General features: G+C 36.8%; 1 protein-coding gene across 2 annotated transcripts in view; it reads right to left on the bottom strand.

Moving 5' to 3' along the window:
* Positions 1-20,488, bottom strand: part of RNF130 (ring finger protein 130) — a 47,587-nt gene extending 27,099 nt beyond the window's left edge. Inside the window, exons 1-3 of one of the 2 annotated variants that reach the window (XM_026696588.2) lie at positions 18,841-20,488; positions 3,862-4,056; positions 2,615-2,865 (exon numbers count right to left, since the gene is read on the bottom strand). In XM_026696588.2, the coding sequence (XP_026552373.1) occupies positions 2,615-2,865; positions 3,862-4,056; positions 18,841-19,099 (705 nt within the window). In that variant the 5' untranslated portion in view covers positions 19,100-20,488. The remainder of the gene's footprint in view (positions 1-2,614; positions 2,866-3,861; positions 4,057-18,840) is intronic. The other variant, XM_087924302.1, reaches the window with a different exon arrangement.
* Positions 20,489-22,316: the final 1,828 nt, after the last annotated feature.

Below are 22,316 nucleotides of genomic sequence, written 5' to 3'. Positions count from 1 at the left end.
GTACCAGCAAAGGAGGGGGAAAAAACTCCAGAGAAGTTCCTGAGACAGGAAGTCTAGTCCTGACAAGAACGTAATAAGGGTTAACAGAGAGGCAGTTTCTTAAGCAACACCAGAATGTTTCCTTCCTGCCTTCCTTACAGGATTAGGCCAGTAATTTCTTCTAACCGGTTCTCCGAACTGCTTAGAATGTTAACAACCGGTTCTAGCAAATAGGTGTGAACTGGTAGAATCCCACCCCTGTAGCCTATATTCATTGTGGTATGACTGACAGCTAGAAAGTATCTTCCCCAACTTCCCTCCTGTGAAGGGATCCAGGAGGAAAATTGCAGTCCCCAGAATCCACTCTTCCTTCAGGACTGAAGAATTTCTTCTCCTGGCTTAAAATTCCCCTCCTGCCACAGCACTTAACTGTTATAAAGAATGCTTGGATATTTATATGTAGGCAACCAATAATGATATTGTATCCCACAAACAGTTTGAATGACAAAGCACTTTTTCTCAACCAGTAGCCTGAATTTTTTTAAATTTTTCTTCAACACTCTAAAGAATAAATGAAGTTCACATAGAGTAATCCAATTTTATGTCAATATTGTTTCTTTCTTTCCCTGCTGGTGCTCTTCAAATATGTTAATCAAATTCCCATTATTCTCAGCTACCATGCCCTACAGAGAAGTCCTCAATTTATGTCCACAGTTGGGACCAGAATTTCCATCGCTAAGCAAGGTGTGAGTCATATCTAATTTTATGACCTTTTTTTGCCAAGGTTGTTAAACAAATCACTGCAATTGTAAAATGAATCATGTGGTTGTTAAGTGCATTTGGCTTCCCCATTGACTTTGCTTGTTGGAAGCAGGCTGGGAAGGTTGCAAATGGGCATTACATGATCCTGGGATGCTGTCCTAAATAAATGTTAATTGCCAAGTGCCCAAATTTTGACCATGTGACTATGGGGATGCTGTGACTTTTGTAACTGTGAGGACTGGCCATAAGTCACAACATATTTTGTGGGAAAATGAAATATCCAATTGGATATTCAATGTGTTGGATAGTCAATGTGTATTCAGAAAAACATGATTACTAAGCTTCAAAACTAAGGAACAAAGTTGTTGAAAAACAACAACAAAACTTTGTGTTTGTGTACAGAGAGACAGAGATCTAGATACAGTCATGAATATATATGTGCACATTTATGTGAACATATGAAAACTAGTAATTAACATTTTAGAATGGAACTGTCAGAACTAAAAGAGTTAACTCGCTTCTCTTCCCACCAATCTCAAAACACTCCTACTCTTAGTCCAATATGTTTGTGCAATGTATTTTTAGATGGAGTTCTATCAGTCATTTTATCTGAAATGCCTCAAAGTTGTAGCTGATATTGTAGAAATTTAATAGAGGAAAGCTGCATATATAGTGGCAGATCAGTGCTTGTATATAACCTTGTTTTATTCTCTTTTGTGAAATTGAATGAGTGCAGCTAACTGTTTTTGTTAAAATTCCAAGTTCAGGTCTAGCTAATATTTGGAGACCACAAGGAAATACATTATTTTCAGCTGGAGTGGAAAGTAAAAAAAAACAGAAGAAGACATGAGGAAAGCTATGAAAACCACTTTTGTATTGTTACAAAGAAAACTACAGAGATAGTCTTACATTAGAGAATTAGTTTGATGTTTGACTTGAGTTTTTAAAGTTCAACTCTAACTAAAGCAGCCATTCTAAATTCTCAGGTACCAGTGATCTTAGTATTCAAGCTCCTTTCAATTGGAGATATTCAAATTCAAATTAATTACAGTACTTTAGCATAGAGCTATATGAGATAAAAAGAAAACTAAGCAGTAGTACAGAAGAACAGATCTTTCAATATAGCTTTGATATTGCTAGCCAATACAGTATATTTACAATGTTTTAATGCCAGAGAAATGACAACTGCACTTCACATACATAAAAGTAAAGATTGCATTACAACCCTGATGCTAAATTAATCCTTAACAAATGTATTGTACTATTCAGAACAATTAACAGAATCTGTTGTTTTTAACAATGATTCTCTGTTTGTCCTTATCCATTAAAAACATCAGGTTAAAGTCCCACTCAAACCTCCTTACAATTTAATGGGTAAATATAGGAATTTCACTCTGCAAGTAGAATAGATACTTTCCATAAATAATATTTTATTATTTTATCTGCAGGGTAGGGAGACATTTTTCATGAGTATGGTAATGCTATTCTTTAAAAAACCCTTTAAAAGTAGCCCTTCAGAGTAAAGATTTTTTTTGCTGAACAACAATAACACATAGTTACTATGATTGAGTGCACATCTTATATAATATTCTTACATTCACTTAGTTGCAACTCCTAGGATTAATTTCATTCTTTTTACTAGAAACCGAGGCTTTTTTATGACATTAAAAACAAAATGGAAAAATAGCTCACCTAAGTAGATCTTTTAAAGTTAATACATTTCCTGCCACAAAAGCATTATTTTTGTTTTATAAATTAAAAGAAACCTAAACATTCAGCAAAGCCCCTTTTGCATTCTTAGTATACATATATATTTTTATCAAGGCATTACCGCTAGATAAAACTTCAAATTCTTTATGATTAGAATGATTACCTGGTTTCGATCACGTGCACTGGTATATCTGATCTTCTGAATGAAATAAAATATTAGCCATGCTGAAGAAATTATCATCAAAACTATAAATGATACGGATACAAAGACAAGGGAACTTCGATTAACATTTTTGCTTGGATGGCGTGTTCCCACGGCTATTGCAATTAGGACCGACATATTTTTTTCTAAATAATTCAAGATTTCTTTAACCTTCATTTCAGTGATCATGACCGTAACAATGTCTCCAGTTCCTACAATAAACAAATAAATATACAGGAGAAACCATTTGAGTGATATGCTAATGTACATTATGAATTTTTCCAACTATACATGCTATTAGAAACAAGAACTCTTATTAAATTTAGGGTCTCTAAAAAAGCTATAATTAGTAACATAAGAAACTAGGAAATAACCAAAATCTTTTAAGTAATATATTCATATATGTCACAAGTATCTCCTCAACTATAATTTTATTTCATAATGATATATGGTGTATCTTAACTGCTAATACTAGGAAAAGATGAAAAATTTAAAAATATTCATCTTCTTAGTTCTAAATTCACCATTCTTGACTCCCAGCATCTTTAGGAAATAAAAATGACCAATGTCTTCCATTTCATTCTCCAAAACGTAGAATTTACTCCAATGTAAGGCAGCACCAAAAAGAACAAATTAAATAGGAGAAATAATTTTGAAACTGCAACAATTTTAAAATATTGGCAATTTCTATGTGAACTAGACTCAGAAATTCAGGAAAATGTAAAACTGGGACAGTTAGCAGAAAAGAACATTAACTGTGGATCAAACTTTTCTTTGCTGAAAAGGCCCAATGAAATTATGCTTATAAAATATATACATTTATTGTGATATATTAGTTTGTGAAGAGCCATAAGAAAAATTCTCTTAAAAAGCCAGAATTCAAGGTCATCTGATAGCATTGACTGGAAAAAGGTTGAAGGCCAACAGCAGCAGTAATTATTAACTAATATATTTAATGATTACAAAATAAACTGACACTGTAACCACATTTAAACTTTCACTTCAAATCCTCTCCATCAAGGTAAAGCTGGGAGGAATGGAGAGAGGGGCTACCTTGGGCATTACTTGGCTCAGAATGACAACCAGTAACATTTCTTTATATGATTAATCACAACCTGTAGATTTAAGTAAATAGACTTTTTAAAAAGCTCCAAATAATAGATGAAATGGACTGAGCTGAAAGGAAGGTCTGATATCTTAGTTCTTACCTTGATGAGTCATGGTAACAGGCTCGTTGCCAGATACATTGTTGTAAATTACCACAGCTGAAGCATTATGTGAAGCTGCTCGCAGAATTTTTTGTTTAAAAGTACAATTTCCTCGCTGCAACAGAGCAACCCACTGCTTTGTATTTGGAGGAACCTGAAACCTTGTTCGTGGATCACATCCTAGACGATCTGGAACTAAAAATATAGAAAACTGATTCTAATTTAATTATGCAATTTAAACAAAAGTCCTATAAATATATGTTGATAAAATATTTTCTAATTACCAAACTATATCAATTAGCATAATTTCCAAAAGTCAAGGAGAATGGGGACCTGCCTCACCTCTAGGGGAGAATGTTCCGGGGTGCGGGGGGGGTAGCAGCAGAGAAGGCTCTCTTGCTGGACCCCATCAGTTAAAATTCTTTAAATGGCAGAGTCCACAACACACCCTCCTCCCTACCTGACTGGATGGGTCAGGCTGATATAAAAATGGTTCCATATGTAACCTGGCCCCATACCATCTAGGACTTTAAGGTCATATTCAATATCTTGAATTGGATCTGGCGACAAACTGGCATCCAATGCAGGCCTCAAAGCAGAGGTATTATATGCACTGTTTCTCGTTGTCCCAATGGTTGCATGATTGCATTCTGTACCAGCTAAAGTTTCTGGAACTGTTCACGGTTATTCTCACGTGGAGTGCACTGCAATAGTCCAAATGAGAGATGTCCAGGGTGTGAGTGATAAAAGGAAGAGTTCCCTATCCAGGAAAGAGTATACCTGGTGCACAACACAAAGTTGAGCAAAGGTCCTTGTAGTCATGATTGCCTCTTGCTCTCTGAGCAAGAGCTGTGAGTCCATGGCTTCACTGGGTAAGTCCGTTCCCTGAGCATCCCCACAGGCCTTGCATTGTGTTGGGCATCCAACTGGGAATGGGTCTGGGTGATTTATCCTCCAGATGCAAGGAAAATTTCTTTCTTGAATACAAATGGCTGTGAATACAAATGCACCCAGAGGCAGTTGGAAAGATCTTCCAAAACAGCCACAGAAACTTGGGAAAGGGGCATGACTGATTTAATGATTAAAAACAGGGTCTTTCTATAGTAGGATTGGGTTGGATGAAAGTTCATGAGAAAATCATGTCTAAATTGGAAAATAGAAAAGAAAAAAAAATCCCAGAAGGGAATGACTTTCATGTTGCCAACAAAACTGCCTAAATATGTCTGGTAATCCACCAGAAAGCATATACAATACATATATGACAATATTTTAACTAGTTCATACAAATGGCAGAATTATTGAAATGTTCTACAACCTTCCAACTTCAGCTGAACTTTTATGTAAAGCATTCCATATCATTAAACTTCTGATCTTCAGTTTGACTTGAATACTAATGAACCACTGCATTAGCTCTTATTGAATACAACATTGTTGTTTTTATATTAAGACCAATTTTCCAAGCTTAAGATTTTCCTAATTAATTGATTCCACTGAATGTATTATTATAAGGGTTCTTGTTTGTGTTCTTTATTGCGACACTGCTTTAATATCATATTTATAGCGCAGTGTTTCAGCCACTTGCCTACTAAATCTACAATTTAAAGAAACACAAGCTAATATTTTCTTGAAAATATACTTTGTGTTGTGAAGTCAGTAATAAAGGAAATGGAAAAACAAAAAGAAGGAAAAATATACTTATCACTCATAATGATTTCAAGGTCGTAAACTACTGTAGTTTATTAAGTTCAAAAAGATGAAGGACAGATTGAATGCCACAAAACTAATGCAACACCTTACCCACAGCACCTGATATTATACCAGAGTATACTCTTGGGATATTAACTGCATGATTTCATTCATTTATGCTATTTGAACTTCTGTTATTTGTGGCCTTAACCGATAAGCTATCTTTAGGTTTTATTGCCTGAAATAATTCTTTTCCTCTATCATCTTACATTTAAAATCCTCAATACTGGAGTTAGCATTCATTTATTCACTGAATAAAAAGAAACCAGAAAGAAGTTAATAGTGACAATAATAATAATAATAATAATAATAATAATAATAATAATAATAATAATATTCCATTATGTGAGGGCTTGGAGGAGAGTGGGCTTTGCAATAGTCAAGCTTTATCATATTGTTAGGTTGGATTTTTTTTTCTGATCTGGAGTTTGCTATTTTTAATTGTATGAAGCCTATTAATTGCTTCTACTACAATTATTACACATGTCACAAACAGAAGTAATACTATTACTAAATTTGCAGATGATACAACAGTAGTTGGACTCATCTCCAGTGGGGATGAGTCTGCCTATTGAGATGAGGTTGACCGGTTGCTTTCGTGGTGTGGAGACAATAACTTGATCCTTAACACCAATAAGACCAAGGAGCTTATAGTGGACTATAGAAGGAATAGATAAGACATCCAGCTCTTGCTTATCAGGGGAGCAAGTGGCCAGTTTTAAGTTTCTGGGTGTTACCATAAAAGAGGATCTGACCTGGGGTGCTCACACTGCAGCACTGGTCAAAAGGCCACAGCAGAGATTTTACTACCTGAGACTTCTCAGAAAACAACAACTGAATGAAAAACTGCTGGTGACCTTCTACCTCTGTACCATAGAGAGTATTTTAACTTACTGCACCTGTGAATGGTTTGCCAATTGCACAGTGGCAGACAGGACAGCACTCCAAATGATTAACCTCATTGCCCAGATGATCATTGGTTGCTCTCTCCACTCTTTGGAAGAGCTTTATAGCTCCTGTTGCCTTAAGAAAGTTCAAAACATTCTTAAAGATCCATCTCATCCTGGGCACCCTTTTTTTTTGAACTATTACCGTCTGGCAGACAGTACAGGATAATAAAAACAAGGACAAATAGGCTGAAAAACAGCTTTTATCCCACGGCAGTAACTATATTGAATTCTACTGTATAGTGCAATATTAATGCAATATTGGGTATTCAATTCAATTGTATAGAATGTCAAGTATGTGTTTTTTATTTTTATAGCTATAATGTACACTGAAGATGGCATTTAATTTCGTTGTATGAGGTGCAATGACAATAAACTAAACTAAACTAAACTAAACTAAACTAAACTAAACTAAACTAAACTAAACTAAACTAAACTAAACGGCTCCAGAGTTTGGAAATAGGTATCATCATAGAGAGACAAATGACCTGTGCCTAATATCTCTTATCTTCTACCAGCAGAACTTTCGCATAATGTACATTTTATGAATCTTGAGACTACCATATCACTTTTCAAGCTAGAATAAAAGTCAGGATAGTTATCATGTCATCTTCTACTCATCTTTTTATTAGACATGCAAAAAACATTAAGAAAAAAAAACCATAAATTGAGGTATGTTACTTAACTCTTAAAATTACCCCAACATCAAATTACATGTATTCTTTGACTTATACAACGATTGAGCTCAACATTTTTACTGCTAAGCAAGGCAGTTGGTTAGTCAGTTTTGCCACATTTTACAATCTGTTTGCCACAGTTGTTAAGTGAATCACTGCAGTTGTTAAGTGAATCTGATTTCTATTGATTTTGCTTGTAAAAAGCTGACTGGGAAAGATACAAATGTAATTACATGACCATGGGACAGTGCAACTGTCATAAATACAGGCCAGTTGCTACACATCTAAATTTTGATCCTGTGACCATGGGTATATTGCAACAATCATTAAGTATGAAAAACAGTCATAGGTCACTTTTTTCAGCACTGTTGCAACTTCAAACGGTCACTAAATAAATGATTGTAAGTCGATGACTAACCTGTACAGTCTCATAAAAAATATCTAAGCAATCACTAGGGTTTTCAAAGCATATTCCAATGGTTACTGGAAATAAGGAATACTACTATACACCTAAAGTGCCTGATTTATCAATCAGCATTTTAAGGGACATAGACAACTATGTCAGCAAGTTTAATTATCAATAGTTTTCCATTATCATCTGTCATCTATGATCAGTTATTCAGAATCCATTTGTAATGTATATTTTTCCCAAGCTAGAGATTCTGGATATCCAAGTTGGAAAGTCTCCATGATATAATGAAAAGCAATTTAAGAGTAATTTCAAACTTCTACAAATCACCTATTTAAAAAGATGTAATCTGATGTCATTTATATCATTTTACAGAAAAGCTCAATATATACATTTTTTTGTTTTCCCATCAGATGTGATTCCATCACTTGGCCTATTCAGTTCTTAAGCCTTTCTTGCATGCCTATGCCACTAGGTAAGACCCTTAACTTTTGGAAAGATCAGTCTAGAACCACTTTCTACTATCTTTCTATACATAATCCTTGATTTATGACAGCCTTTTTAACAATCATCCAAAGTTACAAGGGACTGGGAAAGGGTGCTTTATGACCAAAGAAGTCCTTTCATCTGTCATAAAATGTTGCATCATTCACACACACACACCCGCAGTTACATGATTGTAATATGGGTGCTTGGCAACCTGTTCTCACTTACAACTAGTTACAAAGTGCCCCATGATTGTACAATCTCTGCCAGCTTCCTCAGAAAGTCTATCAAGCGGATAGACATCAGCACCCAGCAGGAAAAGCTGCTGCTGTCTATCAAGAGGATTCCCTCTTATCTCTGGGAACTAAGTAAAAGACCTGCCTGCTGAGTGGAGCTGAACAATTTTGGCAGGATGCAGAAACAGCACAGATTCTGAAGATCTGAGCTCTATTCCCACAGACCACCTGAGCAGTAAATCCTGGAGAGTCGTAAGTGAGGGGACTGGTCATAAGTCACTTTTTTCAGTGTTGTCGTAAGTTGGAATGGTCACCAAACAAATGGATGCAATTTGGATTACCTGTGATATATCTTTCCTTGAAGCTGCACCTTCTATCTCTTGAAGTGACAAAGATATTTCATGAAAACAAATAACAGAAATATGTTAACAATTAACTTTTCAGTGATGTGCATGGCTATGAAAGTTGGGAAAAAAGCAAGAGCAATGTGATACTTTTAAATTATGGATTTAGAGCTGATTATTAAGAGCATTATGCCAGACTTGCAGACAAGGTATCGTAACAGGAAACAGCAAGGGAATATATGTCCCATTAGAAAGGAAAAACATAGACAGACAAAAGGACTTCTGGAGTAGATTTTGCAATCAAAAACTATTCTGCTGAAGATCTTATTCCACACACTGGAATAAATGGATGTATTATGAACTTCTGTTTTCCTCTCAGCAAATCCACCTTATCAACACTGTCACTGTCTATAAACCAAATCTCATGAGAGCAAACAAGGATAAGGAAGGTTTCTATGAATCATGAATCCGGACCAGATTATTCAAAACTGAATGGTTATGACAATTCTGCAACTGTCATCATTCTGGGTGACTTCAATGCCAGAATGCAAACAAATAGCCATAACTGGGATAGAGTCCTTGAGAGGCATAGGGTGGGGAAACTAAACAGTAATAGCCTGCTGTTTTTAAGCATGCATGCTGAGCACAACCTGTATATCACTAACACAGTATTCAGATTTGCACACAAGTACAAACCTAGTTGGATGTATCTGAGTTCCAGATACATAACTAGGTTTACATCATAATACACCAGCATGACATTGAAGACATTTCACCTGAGCCATGCGAAGCACTGAGTGCTGGACAGATCAGAGATTGGTCCAGTAAGTCCTCAACCTGCACATAACCCCTTTATGCGATATATATAACCAAGGATTGTAAGAACACCATTCAACACTGGCAGACAGCAAGGATAAATCCAGTGTTTTCAAGATATACTTAATGAAAGACCCTCCAGCAATTTACCTCTTGTAGGAACCTGTTCTGAAAAGCGAATGCAGTTTAAAGATGTCATCACACAGACCTCAATAACTGTTCTTAGATTGAAAACACAGATTCACCAAACTGGCTTGATGGAAACCACAAAATCATTTCAGTGATCCTCCAGACTAAGAACAAGACCTATACATATAATGACCAGCAAATTGATCCATTATTAATCTCAAAGAATGGTAAGTTTGAAGAACTATCCACAGTAAAGACAGAACTATGAGAAATGCAGGCTGAATAAGACTTCCAGTTTGAGCTTCTTCGGTGACAGACTCGTCTCTCCGAGGCTTCGATCCGTGCTCGCCGCTGGAGCCGGCTGGTTTTGGGGGCTAAGCCACCCCATAGAGGTGGTGAAGAGGGGGGAGACTGTCTGCAGGGTTGAGGAGAGCCGCATCTCTCCTCCCCAGCTGGCCATTACTCCCTTTCCCGAAGGCAGTTGTAGTGGTGGTCAGAAATGGCCACCACAAAGAAGAATTCGACTGGAAAAGAATGTGCAGGCGGAAGATAAGAAAAAGTTTTGGTTGACTGGGTCAAACAGCAAAAGCAACAAATAAGGTACCCTGGAATTTAAATTTAACAACATTGTTCCCAAAGAAGATTTTGAAGCTGTGAAGGAGAGAGAGAAGGGAAAGGATTAGGTTTTTTTTCTTCCCTTCCTTATACTGACAGCTAAGAGACTTAAGCAAGAAACTGAAAAAAAAAATCCACTTTGACATTAATAGGCATCTAAGCTGAAAATAAAAGTCAAAGGGATAATAAAGATTTCTGGACATTTAAAAGTTTTTAAAAGCAGGAAAGGAGAAAAAAAAGAATAGAAGGGCAGGATCTGGAAAAATGGAGGAGACTGCCTGGAATTAAGGAATGGAACTGTAATTAAAAGGAACTTACAGTGAAATTTTAACAAGATTCCTCAAAGATACATTTTAATGGAAACTTGGTAACAAAATAATAGAACCCCAGGAAGAGAAAGTGGAAAAAAGAAGCAAGTAGAAACAGCCTTGGATTATTTGGATTACTTGGTGATTTTTGGTTTTTGCATCTAGATGACTAAAATTAACTGGGTGGTTGTTTAAAAGTTTTTAAAATGGTATCACTCTTAGAAGAACTGAAAATGGAACTTAAAAAATGGAAAGAAGACGCACAAGAAGGGAGAAGTTCTTTTGGCTTCGTGTTTCAATTCTTAGAAATGGAGATTTGGAACTATGAGTAGCAACAAGAAACGCTTGCAGAACAAGAAGATTGGGACAAAGAAGCCATCTTTAATGATAAAATAATTTTAAGTGGGGGGGGGGAGAAAAGGGGGGAAAGAGAGTGAAAGGTTTAAGATTAGAAAAAACAACCAAAAAGAAGAACAATTTGAAAGATAAGTATAATATTAGAAAGCAACAGAAGAGGGGATTACAGATGAGAGAGTTAGAAGTAGAAAGACGAGGGGGTAAAAAGGGGAGGGAGAAGAAGAGGGGGAAGAAGGCAAGGAAAAGAAGTTGTAAAAGACAGAAACAAGAAATGGAGAAACAGGAAAAAGATATAAGGATTGTAACCATAAGTTTGTTTAGAGATAATGGGTGAAAATTTAATTGCAAAAGGGATTCTGCAAAGGTACATAAGATAGCATTGTTATATTACAAATAGAAATAACTTTCGAAAATATGATGATGGATAAAATACTTATTATAATGCACTGGGATGTTTGTTAATAAATACATGAATTAAAATGATTGAGAGAATTAAAAGGGAACATTTTTAATTATTAGTAATGATTTATAAAAATATAAGTGAGAAATATGGGGAAAAAAAAGAATTAACTATGGAAAGTTTATAAGTGTTCCCAAGGAAGTATGATATTCAATTGAAAAGAAATGTTAAAGATGTTAAGATTTTAATGCATATTAATGATAGAATTGAATTGGAATGGAATGTATTTTATTTACATACATACATACATACATATATATATATATATATATATATATATATATATATATATAATTTTTTCTTTTTAAGAATATAGTGTCTATTTTAAGAATGTACCAAGCAGAATTCGATTGGAAGTTATGTATTATATTGAATGCTATAATCTTAAAGCTATATACTGAAGCTTAAAAAAAAGCTTGAATGGATAAAATTAAAGGATATAAAGGTGTCATACTCTAATTGGTAACTACCGGGAAAAATTTGCTTAATAAGAAAAGATAATGTGAAATTGTAACAGGACAGACAAAAGTATAAATAGAATGATTTGAATTGAGATAATTAAAACAAAGTTGAGAAAATTAAAAGAGGGGAAAAATTATGTAGAAAATATAAAATGGTAATAAGTTATGGAATAGAATATAAAAATGAGCATGAAATTGAGCTTTGTGTCTGTATGAAGAAGTGATAACCTGGATAACCTATTTTCAAAAAAGATGTTTTATTTGTATTTTGTTTTTGTGAAAACCCAAATAAAATTTTCAAAAAAGAAAAAGAAATGCAGGCTGAATAGTGCCAAAGAAAGACCAAGCAAGTGGAACACTATAACAAATTTACATGTCACTAGAGAGTTCTTCAATGTCATAAAGACTCCCCCTTGCAGTCTGATGGGTGAAGCCTGATCAAATACCAGGAAGGATTAAGGGACTAGAAGGACTGACAGGCTGAACAGTTTTCCTATCTATAGGTAGCCCTCGACTTAAGACTACAATTGGGACTGGAATCTGGGTCACTGAGTAAAACAGTCATTAAGTGAGATAGATGTCACATGACTTCTTCCTTCAATGACTGTAATCCTGGCAATTTTGGTTGCAATCATTAAGTGGATAGAGTCTCAGGTAAGAAGTTAGGGGAGACCCTGAGAGGCTTGCTCTAGTGCTGAAAATCCTCCCCACAAACAAAGAGACATTCACATGTGGCCTGTATTGAACCTCCCGCAACTGCCTGTGGCAGCTCATCAATTATCGATAAATGAAAATGACATTAAGACTGTTAATGAATTGCAGAAACAAAGGTTTTAATATATTAATTCAAAATTAGAAAAATTATGAACAAAAGAATTCTGTTGTCCTTGAAAAAATGAAGTAGAAATTGAATACAGTAAAAAAAAATGAATACCTTAAAAATTAGTAGCAATTTGCTCTTCCTGATCTACTCTCCCTTATTTAATAACATACAAATGGAAAGAATTAAGACAGATGGTTTTTAGGGCCCATTCATAAGCAAATTATAAATTATATTAATTACCTCAGTTAACCTGTCTATATATCCTCATGAGTAGTCATCATGGGGATCAATATCTATTAGCTTGGATGGCAGTGTGATTGCCTCTGAAGGCCTGGGAGAGTAGTGGGCTTTCTTTTGTACTCAGTTGACCACTGTTAGAACAGACTGCTGGACTAGATGGGCCAGTGTCCAATTTTATGTTCTTAGTGAAAAGTGTAAAATTCAGATTCAAGCCTCATTAAGCTATACAATGTGGAAAGATGTGTCCTATGCAGTGCTATCCATTACCCTAGTGCAGTTGACTATTTTCCTTATTTTGTAATATGTGTACACAACCTTTGGGATACAACTACTGATACAGACATACAGTGGTTATAACATTACTTTAGAGTCATCTGAATGCTAATGTGACAATCCCTATTTTGCAAACTATGCAATTTAGATTATCTGATTTTAAGATTGGATACACAAAGCTGATTACAACTATGTCTGACTTATATTTACTACTCCTAGAGGCCAAGAGGATTCAGATTCAGCTGCATCATTGACATCGTAATAGTGAAAATACTGAAAAACTGCATAAATTGAAACATTGACGATAAATTATGGAATGATATAAAGAATAACATTGCTGAGAATATCACTGATAAGATATAGAAATAACCTATTTTTTTAAAAAAATACTACCATACTCTTTGCTTGATCTCAATATACACGCAATTCTTTCCAGCACAATTTACATAAAGCTGTGATGACCTGGGACATAACACAAAAGCAACAAAGTCACAAAAATAGGGAAAGTAACTTTAATACCTCCAACTGGGCCCCCAATGTCCAGTTATCTTCGGCTGGAGAAAAAACTCTCCCAAGAACAGTTTTTAAAGGGAAGAAATTCCATCCAAACCCAAAGTACATATAAATTATAAATAAAAACTAACACAAACCACCTTGCAGCAATTAATGAGACAGGGTAGGATAAGGAATTGCAGACTTCAAAAGATAATGAAACACACACAGTTGGGAGGACGCCATAACTCAGATAACACTTGACAAATCAAAATAATTCACGCTTTGCTTCCAGCAAGGAGCTGTGCGCAAACACCCTCTTTATCCTGTTTTCCCAACTTCAGCTAATGAATGGAATCAGAGCCTTTTTCTCCCCGTAACCCACATTGCTCCCTTCTCCGTTCCTCCCTGCGTGCCCTAGGATGAAGACGGGGTGGGCCTGGGTCTTCCTCTGAATGCCCAGCCGGACTGAGCCCTTTCCCAGTTTCCTCCACAGCCACCGGAGCCACATTCCCATTCCCTGTCAGCTGTTCCACCGCTCCCTCGGAGTCAGATTCCAACAGGGATATAACAAAAGTCTTATGCTTACATCTAACATATAAATTTTCTAAATAGGTTTTGAGGTGTGTGATAAAAATATATATATTATAACACGGTCTGCTAAATATATATGAACATTACATAAACTAAAACAATCTTGAGCAACAGACTATGATAGGAAAGTACTTACTGTCCCAATTCCCTCCAAGCTGAGAAATTTCCTAAATATTGTACATCAATGAAATTAGGTTATTATCACTAATTTTTAAAGTAATAAAATATATGTATTTCCTCCTGGTGGAACAGTGGTCTGTTTGGGCAGAACAGCACACTCCTATTACATTTTCTCCCATGGAAAAATAGCTGCCATAAGAAGATTCTTTATTAGATCATACATCATGCTGAGCTATGGTTTGCTTTAACTATAAGTTTACTAAAAAGTTATTACTTATGAGTCACATTTATATGTTGTCTTTATAATTTTTTTATAATTTTATGACTGATTCCCCACCACTTTATGGTTGCTTCTACTTCAAGATGAGAAATCTGTTGGATCATTTAAGTGATTTATCTGGCATTCTAGATATCAGTGACCTACTACATTTATTTAATAAGTTCATATAAAAAGACAGAAAGGTAGATACCTTTTTCACTTCATTCCTTAGCGGTTGGTAGTTAAAATATGTTATTGTGATTCAGAAAAAATAAACCGCCAAGACTCCTGGCCACTGTCACTCTAAACCTCTATGAAATAATCCCATTCCTTTTTAAATCCTCAATTGACAGTGCAATCAAACATTTACCTTTAAAAGAATTATAGATTTGTCTGTCCCTACATTTAAATAGATGACTTAAATTTTAAGATTGAGAGGGACGAAAAAGTAATATTTGTCACATTTCTTCATACCATGTATGACTTAATATGACTTATCAGAGATTTATGTGTAGGACTATATTAGTAGCTTTATGTTCACCTCCCTACCCATTAATTCAAAGCATGGATCTATCTTTTTTAAAATACCAACTATACACTGAGTTGACATTTTCGCTGAGTTTCCCAATGTGACTCTATGATCATCCTGATCAGTCATTACCAGCACAATTCCCATTAACATATATGGAACCTCTAGGGTTTCTGTTCCAATGTGCATCATTTGGCATGTGCTTATATTAAATTGCATTTGTCATTTTTAAACCCATTCACTTTAAGCCTTTATGGAATTGTCAGAGGCTTGGACAAAGAACAGAAACAAAGCAGAAATAATTGAAGAACCCACAAACAAAACATTAATTCATCACATGAAGCCAACAAGCCACAGCTTCAAATTACAGTTTACTGCCCTAGAAGAAATGCTCACTTATTTACAGGCCCATTAGCATGTTATCCTGCCATAATCCCAAGCCACTTTATGGTATACTATGGTGTTAAACAAGTAAGGCTGCTATCCAATAGAAAATATACCAGCAGCAAAATAGTCCATTTGTTCCCACTCACGCCACAGCCTTCCCAAAACCCCAAACAACAACTCTTTTTGGAGGCTCGAAAGATTTTCTAGAGCAGATTTAGCACACAGAACATAGAATCATAGGGCTGGAAGCTGACCTCATACGTCTTCTAGTCCAATCCCCTGCTCAAGGCAAGAGACCTTATACCATCCCTGTCAAATGGTTGTCCATTCTATTTTTTAAAAACTTCCAGTGATGGAGCACCCACAACTTTGGGAGGCAAGCTATTTTTTTGATTAATTGTTCTCATTGTCAGAAAATTTCTCCTTACTTCAAGGTTGGATCTCTCTTTAACAAGCCCCCACCCATTTAATACTTGTCCTGCTCTCTGATGCTTTGAAGAATAGGTCAATCCTCTTTTCTCTGTGACAGCCCCTCCAGTACTGGAATATAGTTATCATTCTCCCTTCTCACCAACAAAAATCTCCTTTCTTTGATAGCTAGGCATCCCTAATTCTCTCAATCGTTAATCATACAATTTAGCCTCCAAATCCTTTATCATTTTTGTTGCTCTTTTCTGTACTCTTTCTATGGTCTCAGACCTTCGTATAAGAGAGAAGCTGGCTGCTTTCTACAATGGGATGTTTACTTATGTGCAGTAAGTCTCATAAGAGAGTGTAAAGACTTTGCCATCATGATCTACTTCAGAAGAGATTGCACTAAAGCATAATTCCTGTTAACCATTAACACTTATCTGGATTGGAGAAAAACTAGTGATTTTGCCATAACTTCATTAACTGAAAATTCTCTCCCCCCCCCCCCCCAGATTTCATGCCTCTGGTAATTATCATATTCCAAATGGTCTAGATCAGGGTGTTAAACTCATGTCATCACGTAACGCATAGGGACTTTTTCCCCTTCACTTATCTGGGTGTGGCGTGGCCAGTGCATGATGCTTAGGGCTCACGGGTCGGGAGTTTGACAGCTCTGGTCTAGATTTAGCATATTATAGAAATCTTCTGAAAATGATGGCAAATAAAATTTAAGAATATGCAATAGTATTTCTTTGTACCATGCTATAGCACTTCAAAACACTCTCTAGCCATTTCATAGTTTAGACACATGAAAACTTTACCTTTAATTTTTTGCAGTCAACAGAAAAAGCACTATTGTGTACAGTTGTTTTATGAAACAATAATTGATTTACATGAGATGGTATTTTAAGACACTTTGAATACTGAAAAATGCCCCAAATGAGTATTTTCAGCCAATTTAAAATACAAAAAAAATGTAATACCTAATATTGGGGGGGAAAGCACCCAGAAGCCTCAAAAGAATAGGAAATGAAATTGAAGTTCAAGGAGATTAAGATTTTGCCACCTATATCAAGTGTGTGTGTGTGTGTGTGTAAATAAAATCACTATGCTAGAAAGGTAAGCCACTTTGGTCTAGTCACTAGACTCTAGTGGTTGTGGCACCAGGCTAGAAAATGACTAGAACCATGAGTTCTAATCTTGCCACAGCCATGAAAACCAGCTGGGTGACCTTGGGTGAGGTATTATCGTTTAGCCAACGCACCTCACAGGGTACTGTTGTGAGGAAAATAAGAAGACAAAGGTTATATTCATCATCTTGAGTTATTTGTAAAAATAATAAAGATAGGATACAAATAAATAAATGTAAATATAAACTTATTTTTCAAATTAGCTCTGAAACAACTTACAGTGGGACATCATGGCACTTTTTCATCCTTCAAGGAAAAAAATTACTAAATTCTTAGTTTCAAAACATACTTGATTCCACAATACATTTTTACTTTGGTTTCTCACATTTTCCTGCAACTCTTATTAGAAGAAAGAATAAATAGGTTCTAAATAAATATGTTAATTTATACTTTCTTCTTGTGTATGTGGATCCATAGGCATTTTTACAAGCAAGCTAAATAAACTTCCAGGATAATAGAAAGTGGAGTAATTTAATCATTACTGTTTCCAGATGCAGTCAAGAAAAATATGGAAGTGTTGAATATTATACAAAGTTTGTGTTATTGAAAACAGTTGTAATTATTTTTACGTATTTGATTTATATCCCACAGTTCTTTTCAAACAAGTTCTCCCGCCAATTTCTTATCTTCAAAAATAGCAATATAACTTAGAAATTCTAAATATATTTATTTAGATCAACTGCTGATGAAAGATTCTATGCACACCATTCATCCCTACATACATTTTAATGCTATATTCTCCAAAATCTGATTCTATGGTTTTATTTTTGTAAAAGAAGCTTATCTAAAAATGCTCTTCAATGACCTTGAATACTCACTGCAATTCATTCCATACTTTCTATGAAAACAAAATTAAGAAGCAGTTTAATGGGAAGCCTATTACTATTCCTCTGCTTGATAACATTACCAATAAAATGCACCATTGTAATCCTTCATTATTTATTTACTGACTTTTATCCCGCCCTCTTATTACTGTATAAGTAACTCAAGGCAGTAAACATACCTAATACTCCTTCCTCCTCCTATTTTCCCCACAGTAATACTGTGAGGTAGGCTGGACTGAGACTGAGTGACTGGTCCAAAGTCACCCAACCAGCTTTCATATCTAAGATGCAACCAGAACTCACTGTCTCCTGATTTCTAGGCCAGCATCTTAAGCATTACACCAAACTGGCACTCAAGAATCATGATTTTCATGATTCATGCTTTTATGATACCAACACAACTATGGTATAGAGTTTCCCAAGTCCTGTCCTGTCCTATCCTCTAAGATTATGAAACACTATTCCATTTATATATTAAACATATTTATATCGCTACTGAATTCACACACTGGTGACTCTGGTGGCTTACAGCATTAAACCCCACAACATATAAACTATAAATGTAGTTTTATATACAAATATAAATATAAATATATATATATATATAAAATATATTTACTATTTTATACATGATGTACACCTAGATGTCAGCCAATTTGTCCTTGATCAGCTTCAAAATAGTTCAGTTTCATTATAATATATTATTTAAGGATATGTAAAAATGCCTCCTGAACTTTGGGATTCTGGAATGAAGAGACTTCTGCACATACTTTTAATCAAAATCAACTGCTCCAAACTGCAGCACATAGTAACAAAAGGAAAAGCTACAAAAAAAGAGAGACCTACCTCCATTGATTGGCAAAGGTGCCAGAAGTAGGCCTTTGACACCTATTTTGGGAGAAGTTTGTCCATAGCGTGCCCGTTCAAGTGTTATTGAAGCAGACGTTGAACGATCAGGATTCAACACAGTGACATTTATGAGAGCTGTATAATATATTAGATTGGAATTATCTGCACTCGCTGGGAGGGGGTAACAGTTAAACAGGATCAAAATGGGCACAGAGGACAAGTAGCTCCAGTAAGGCAAAATCCACTTCAGAATCATTTTCAGCTCTTAAAAATCGCTATCTTCTTGTTAAAAATTCTTCGTCGACGAGATGCTCCGTGCCTATTACGAGCACCTATTCATATCAATCTGCTCCACAATCAAAAGAAGCCAAAAAGTAATCTCGTATACCTCTCCATCCAGTCACCCCACTTCAATACTCTCGGAAACACTTAAAATGGTGGGAGAGTGAAGAAGAAGAAAATTGTCACGGTTTTAAAAAAATGGGGGCGGGGGGACGGACGGGGACAAATCACATCCAATAAGCCCGGAGCTGTTCTGATCTAAGCGATACGGCACAGGTTAGGGGCTTACGGAGCCAGTTTATTCACAGGCAGAGAGGGAAAACATTCGTATCCCGCCGTTTGGAGCCAAGGCCAAGCAGTCTTCCCCTCTGGATGGCCCCAAAGGAGCTCCCCTTCGGCCTGCCTGGATGCCTCTCTTGGGGCTTGCCCAAAATCGCAGTCCCTTCAAGTCCGGGGCAAAGAAGCGCAGCCGATGGCAACAGCTTCTCGGACAGAGCTTTGTTTTTTTCTGGGAAAGGCGAAAGAGGAAAACGGGCGGTGGGAGAGACAAGCAAGAGGAAAAACACGGAGGGAAGGACGAGGGCCCCTAGGATTTAGCGACACCGTTCTGCTCGAAGCCCCGCTTGTCGCCGCCGCCGCCGCCACCTCCTCCAGGCTGCTGGGGCTGGAGGTTGCTGCAATCAGCGCGCCGGAGGCCGTTGAACGTCGCTCTCTCGATTGCCCCGGAGGCTTCGCAGCCGGCGGTCGACCTCAGGCTTCTGGCTGGGTCCCGAGGCGGAGCCCTTCCACGCACGTAGCCTCCACAGACCTTTCCCAACTGCAGGCGAGCGTCCGCAACGGAAGAAGGAGCGGGAGCTCCATGAAGCCTCAGCCCACCGCTCCGGACCCTGCCCTTTGTTCGTCCCGAAGCTACAGGCAGGTTACAGCACACGCGGCCCCACCCACCCACCAACCAAAGCAACCGTCGGCCTCTCTTTTCCTCTCAAACCGACGGCGCTTCTCCGCTCGCCAGCCGCTTCCGGACGGCCGAATTGCCAGACGCCGAGTGTTTAGTTGGGGTGTCGCGCCCGGTGCGCAGGCGCACTGCACCAACCCGATTCCTCACCTCCCCTTTCGACGAGGAAGTGGGATTGAAGTCACGCCCCCTCCCTCCCTCCCACCCCCGAAGGGGAGAGGGGCGGGGGAGGGAGAGACCCCAAAGGTCGACGATGAGGAGGAGGAGAAGGAGGGAGGAGGAAGAAGAAGAGTTGGGAGGTGCTGCATGCGAGCTCCTGTCGAAAGCGAGGTAGCTTAGCCCAGGGGTCGCCAACCTTTTGGACCTCAGAGACCACCAAACTCATAATTTTAGATCCCAGGGACCACTAACTGGTTCTGTGGGCGTGGCCTAATTTGTGGGTGTGGCTTGGTGGTCATGTGACTGGCTGGGCATGGCTTGTATGTAAATATTATAAATACGAGTCAGTTGCCAAGCATCTGGATTTTGATATGATTCTGGGGGATGCTGCAATGTTTGTAACTGAAAAATGGTCATAACTAACTTTTCAGAGCCATTGTAACTTTGAACTGTCACTAAATGAACTGTTGTAAGTCAAGGACTACCTGTAATTCCTTGCGTTAGGTGAATTCTTGGTCAAACTTGCACCGGTTTCAAACTGATCAGCAGCAACAACTTTTTTAGTTTTTTAGGCATCAAAACTTGCCCCTTGTGATTAATGACCATTTCAATAAACTATTGGTAGAGAAGATTATTCTTTAGGTATGTATTTTTTTATTCTGACTGAGGAGGGGAGGACTCTCATGGTGGAGCTTCAACCCTAGGTGTTAATGTCTTTTTTGGCTCTTACATTTTTAGTCACTGAGAAAGGCAGAATAAATGCTGGGAGGAGTGGAGGAAGCAGTAAATATATAATTTTTTGCACATTGTATGGCTCATACAAATCATTTGCAAATCATGGTTGTCTCTTACATATATTCTAGCGTGGTGTTGGTGTGTATTTATATTGTATGGATGGATGACACTTGAAGTACTGTATACCTGATTTCAGTGTTCTTTGAAGAACATAAATATTTCCTAAGTCTAGTGGCAAGTGGAAGGCTCCAACATTATAAGCAATTATTAATCTTCAGTGGCTTGCTTAAATCTTCTTTTCAGAGAGCTGTTGCAATTGTGATACACTTTATTGCCAGCGTGAGGCAACTAAATGAAAATCATATTATATTGATTTAGTTTTCCCTTAATGAAGGCCATATTTCTCTTCCTTGTGAGGCTTTACGGTATGACATTTCATGGTAGATATTGACCCTGCACAGCCCACTAAAAATAGGCAGTTTGTGGCTGTGTAAATTCTCAGAAATGATGTTCATGCAAAACACTGTAGAAATATCAGTATAATTGAGGAACCATTTCTGAGCCAGTAGCCAAACATTCTGCTTTCGCATGATATTCTTCTCCTCACAACTCATCACAACTTGGGACATACTGGGTATCAATCACAATAATTCCCCTTTCTAAGCATTTTTTAAAAACATGTCATACTTCCTTTCACTAAAAAAGGGACAGCAAAATGACATATGTTTCCAAGGAATCTAACTTGCTTCATTTTATGGGCCTTTTAAGACAAATGTGCAGTGCTAGGAAAGTTCGCTGGCTTGAGTTGCCTAAATATATAAAAAAGGCAAGATAAAAATATAAATAATAATTCATCATGGCTATTAAAATCTGTTCATACCTGTATTTCTGGATTCTTTTTTGTGGGAATCTCAAGTTTGCATTTTCATATGAAAATTAAAACAAAGTCATTAATTTACAGCTAAACTTCTCCGCTTACATGAATCTCCTCTGACCATATTTGTGTTGAATATTGGTTTGTAAAATAAAACATTTTGCCTGGGACGACATCTCCCAGTCAGCCTTAGCACTTCATGGAGCCTGTACAATATTTTCCACCAGATTTAAATAAGCCACATAGCCCAATGCACAAGTCCAGTAATTTTCACATTCATTTCCGAAGAAGCAAGCTTAAAGACACCTCTTTCTTCCTGCTATACTGGATAGAATATCATGAAAATTGAAATTGAAAAGCAGGGCAAAAGAACATTGAAATGATGCAGTCCAGTTTTTGTTCATAATTGGAAGTTTTTAAATTTAAAATGTATTGAAGTACGTAAGAACTATTTATCACGCTATTGTT

The sequence above is a fragment of the Pseudonaja textilis genome, chromosome 2, assembly GCF_049901715.1.
Source record: "Pseudonaja textilis isolate UNSWEBS1 chromosome 2, rPseTex1.2, whole genome shotgun sequence".
In the NCBI taxonomy this organism is placed as follows: Eukaryota; Metazoa; Chordata; class Lepidosauria; order Squamata; family Elapidae; genus Pseudonaja; species Pseudonaja textilis.
The sequence above is the reverse complement of the archived record's forward strand: the minus strand, read 5'-3'. Positions and strand labels throughout refer to the sequence as shown.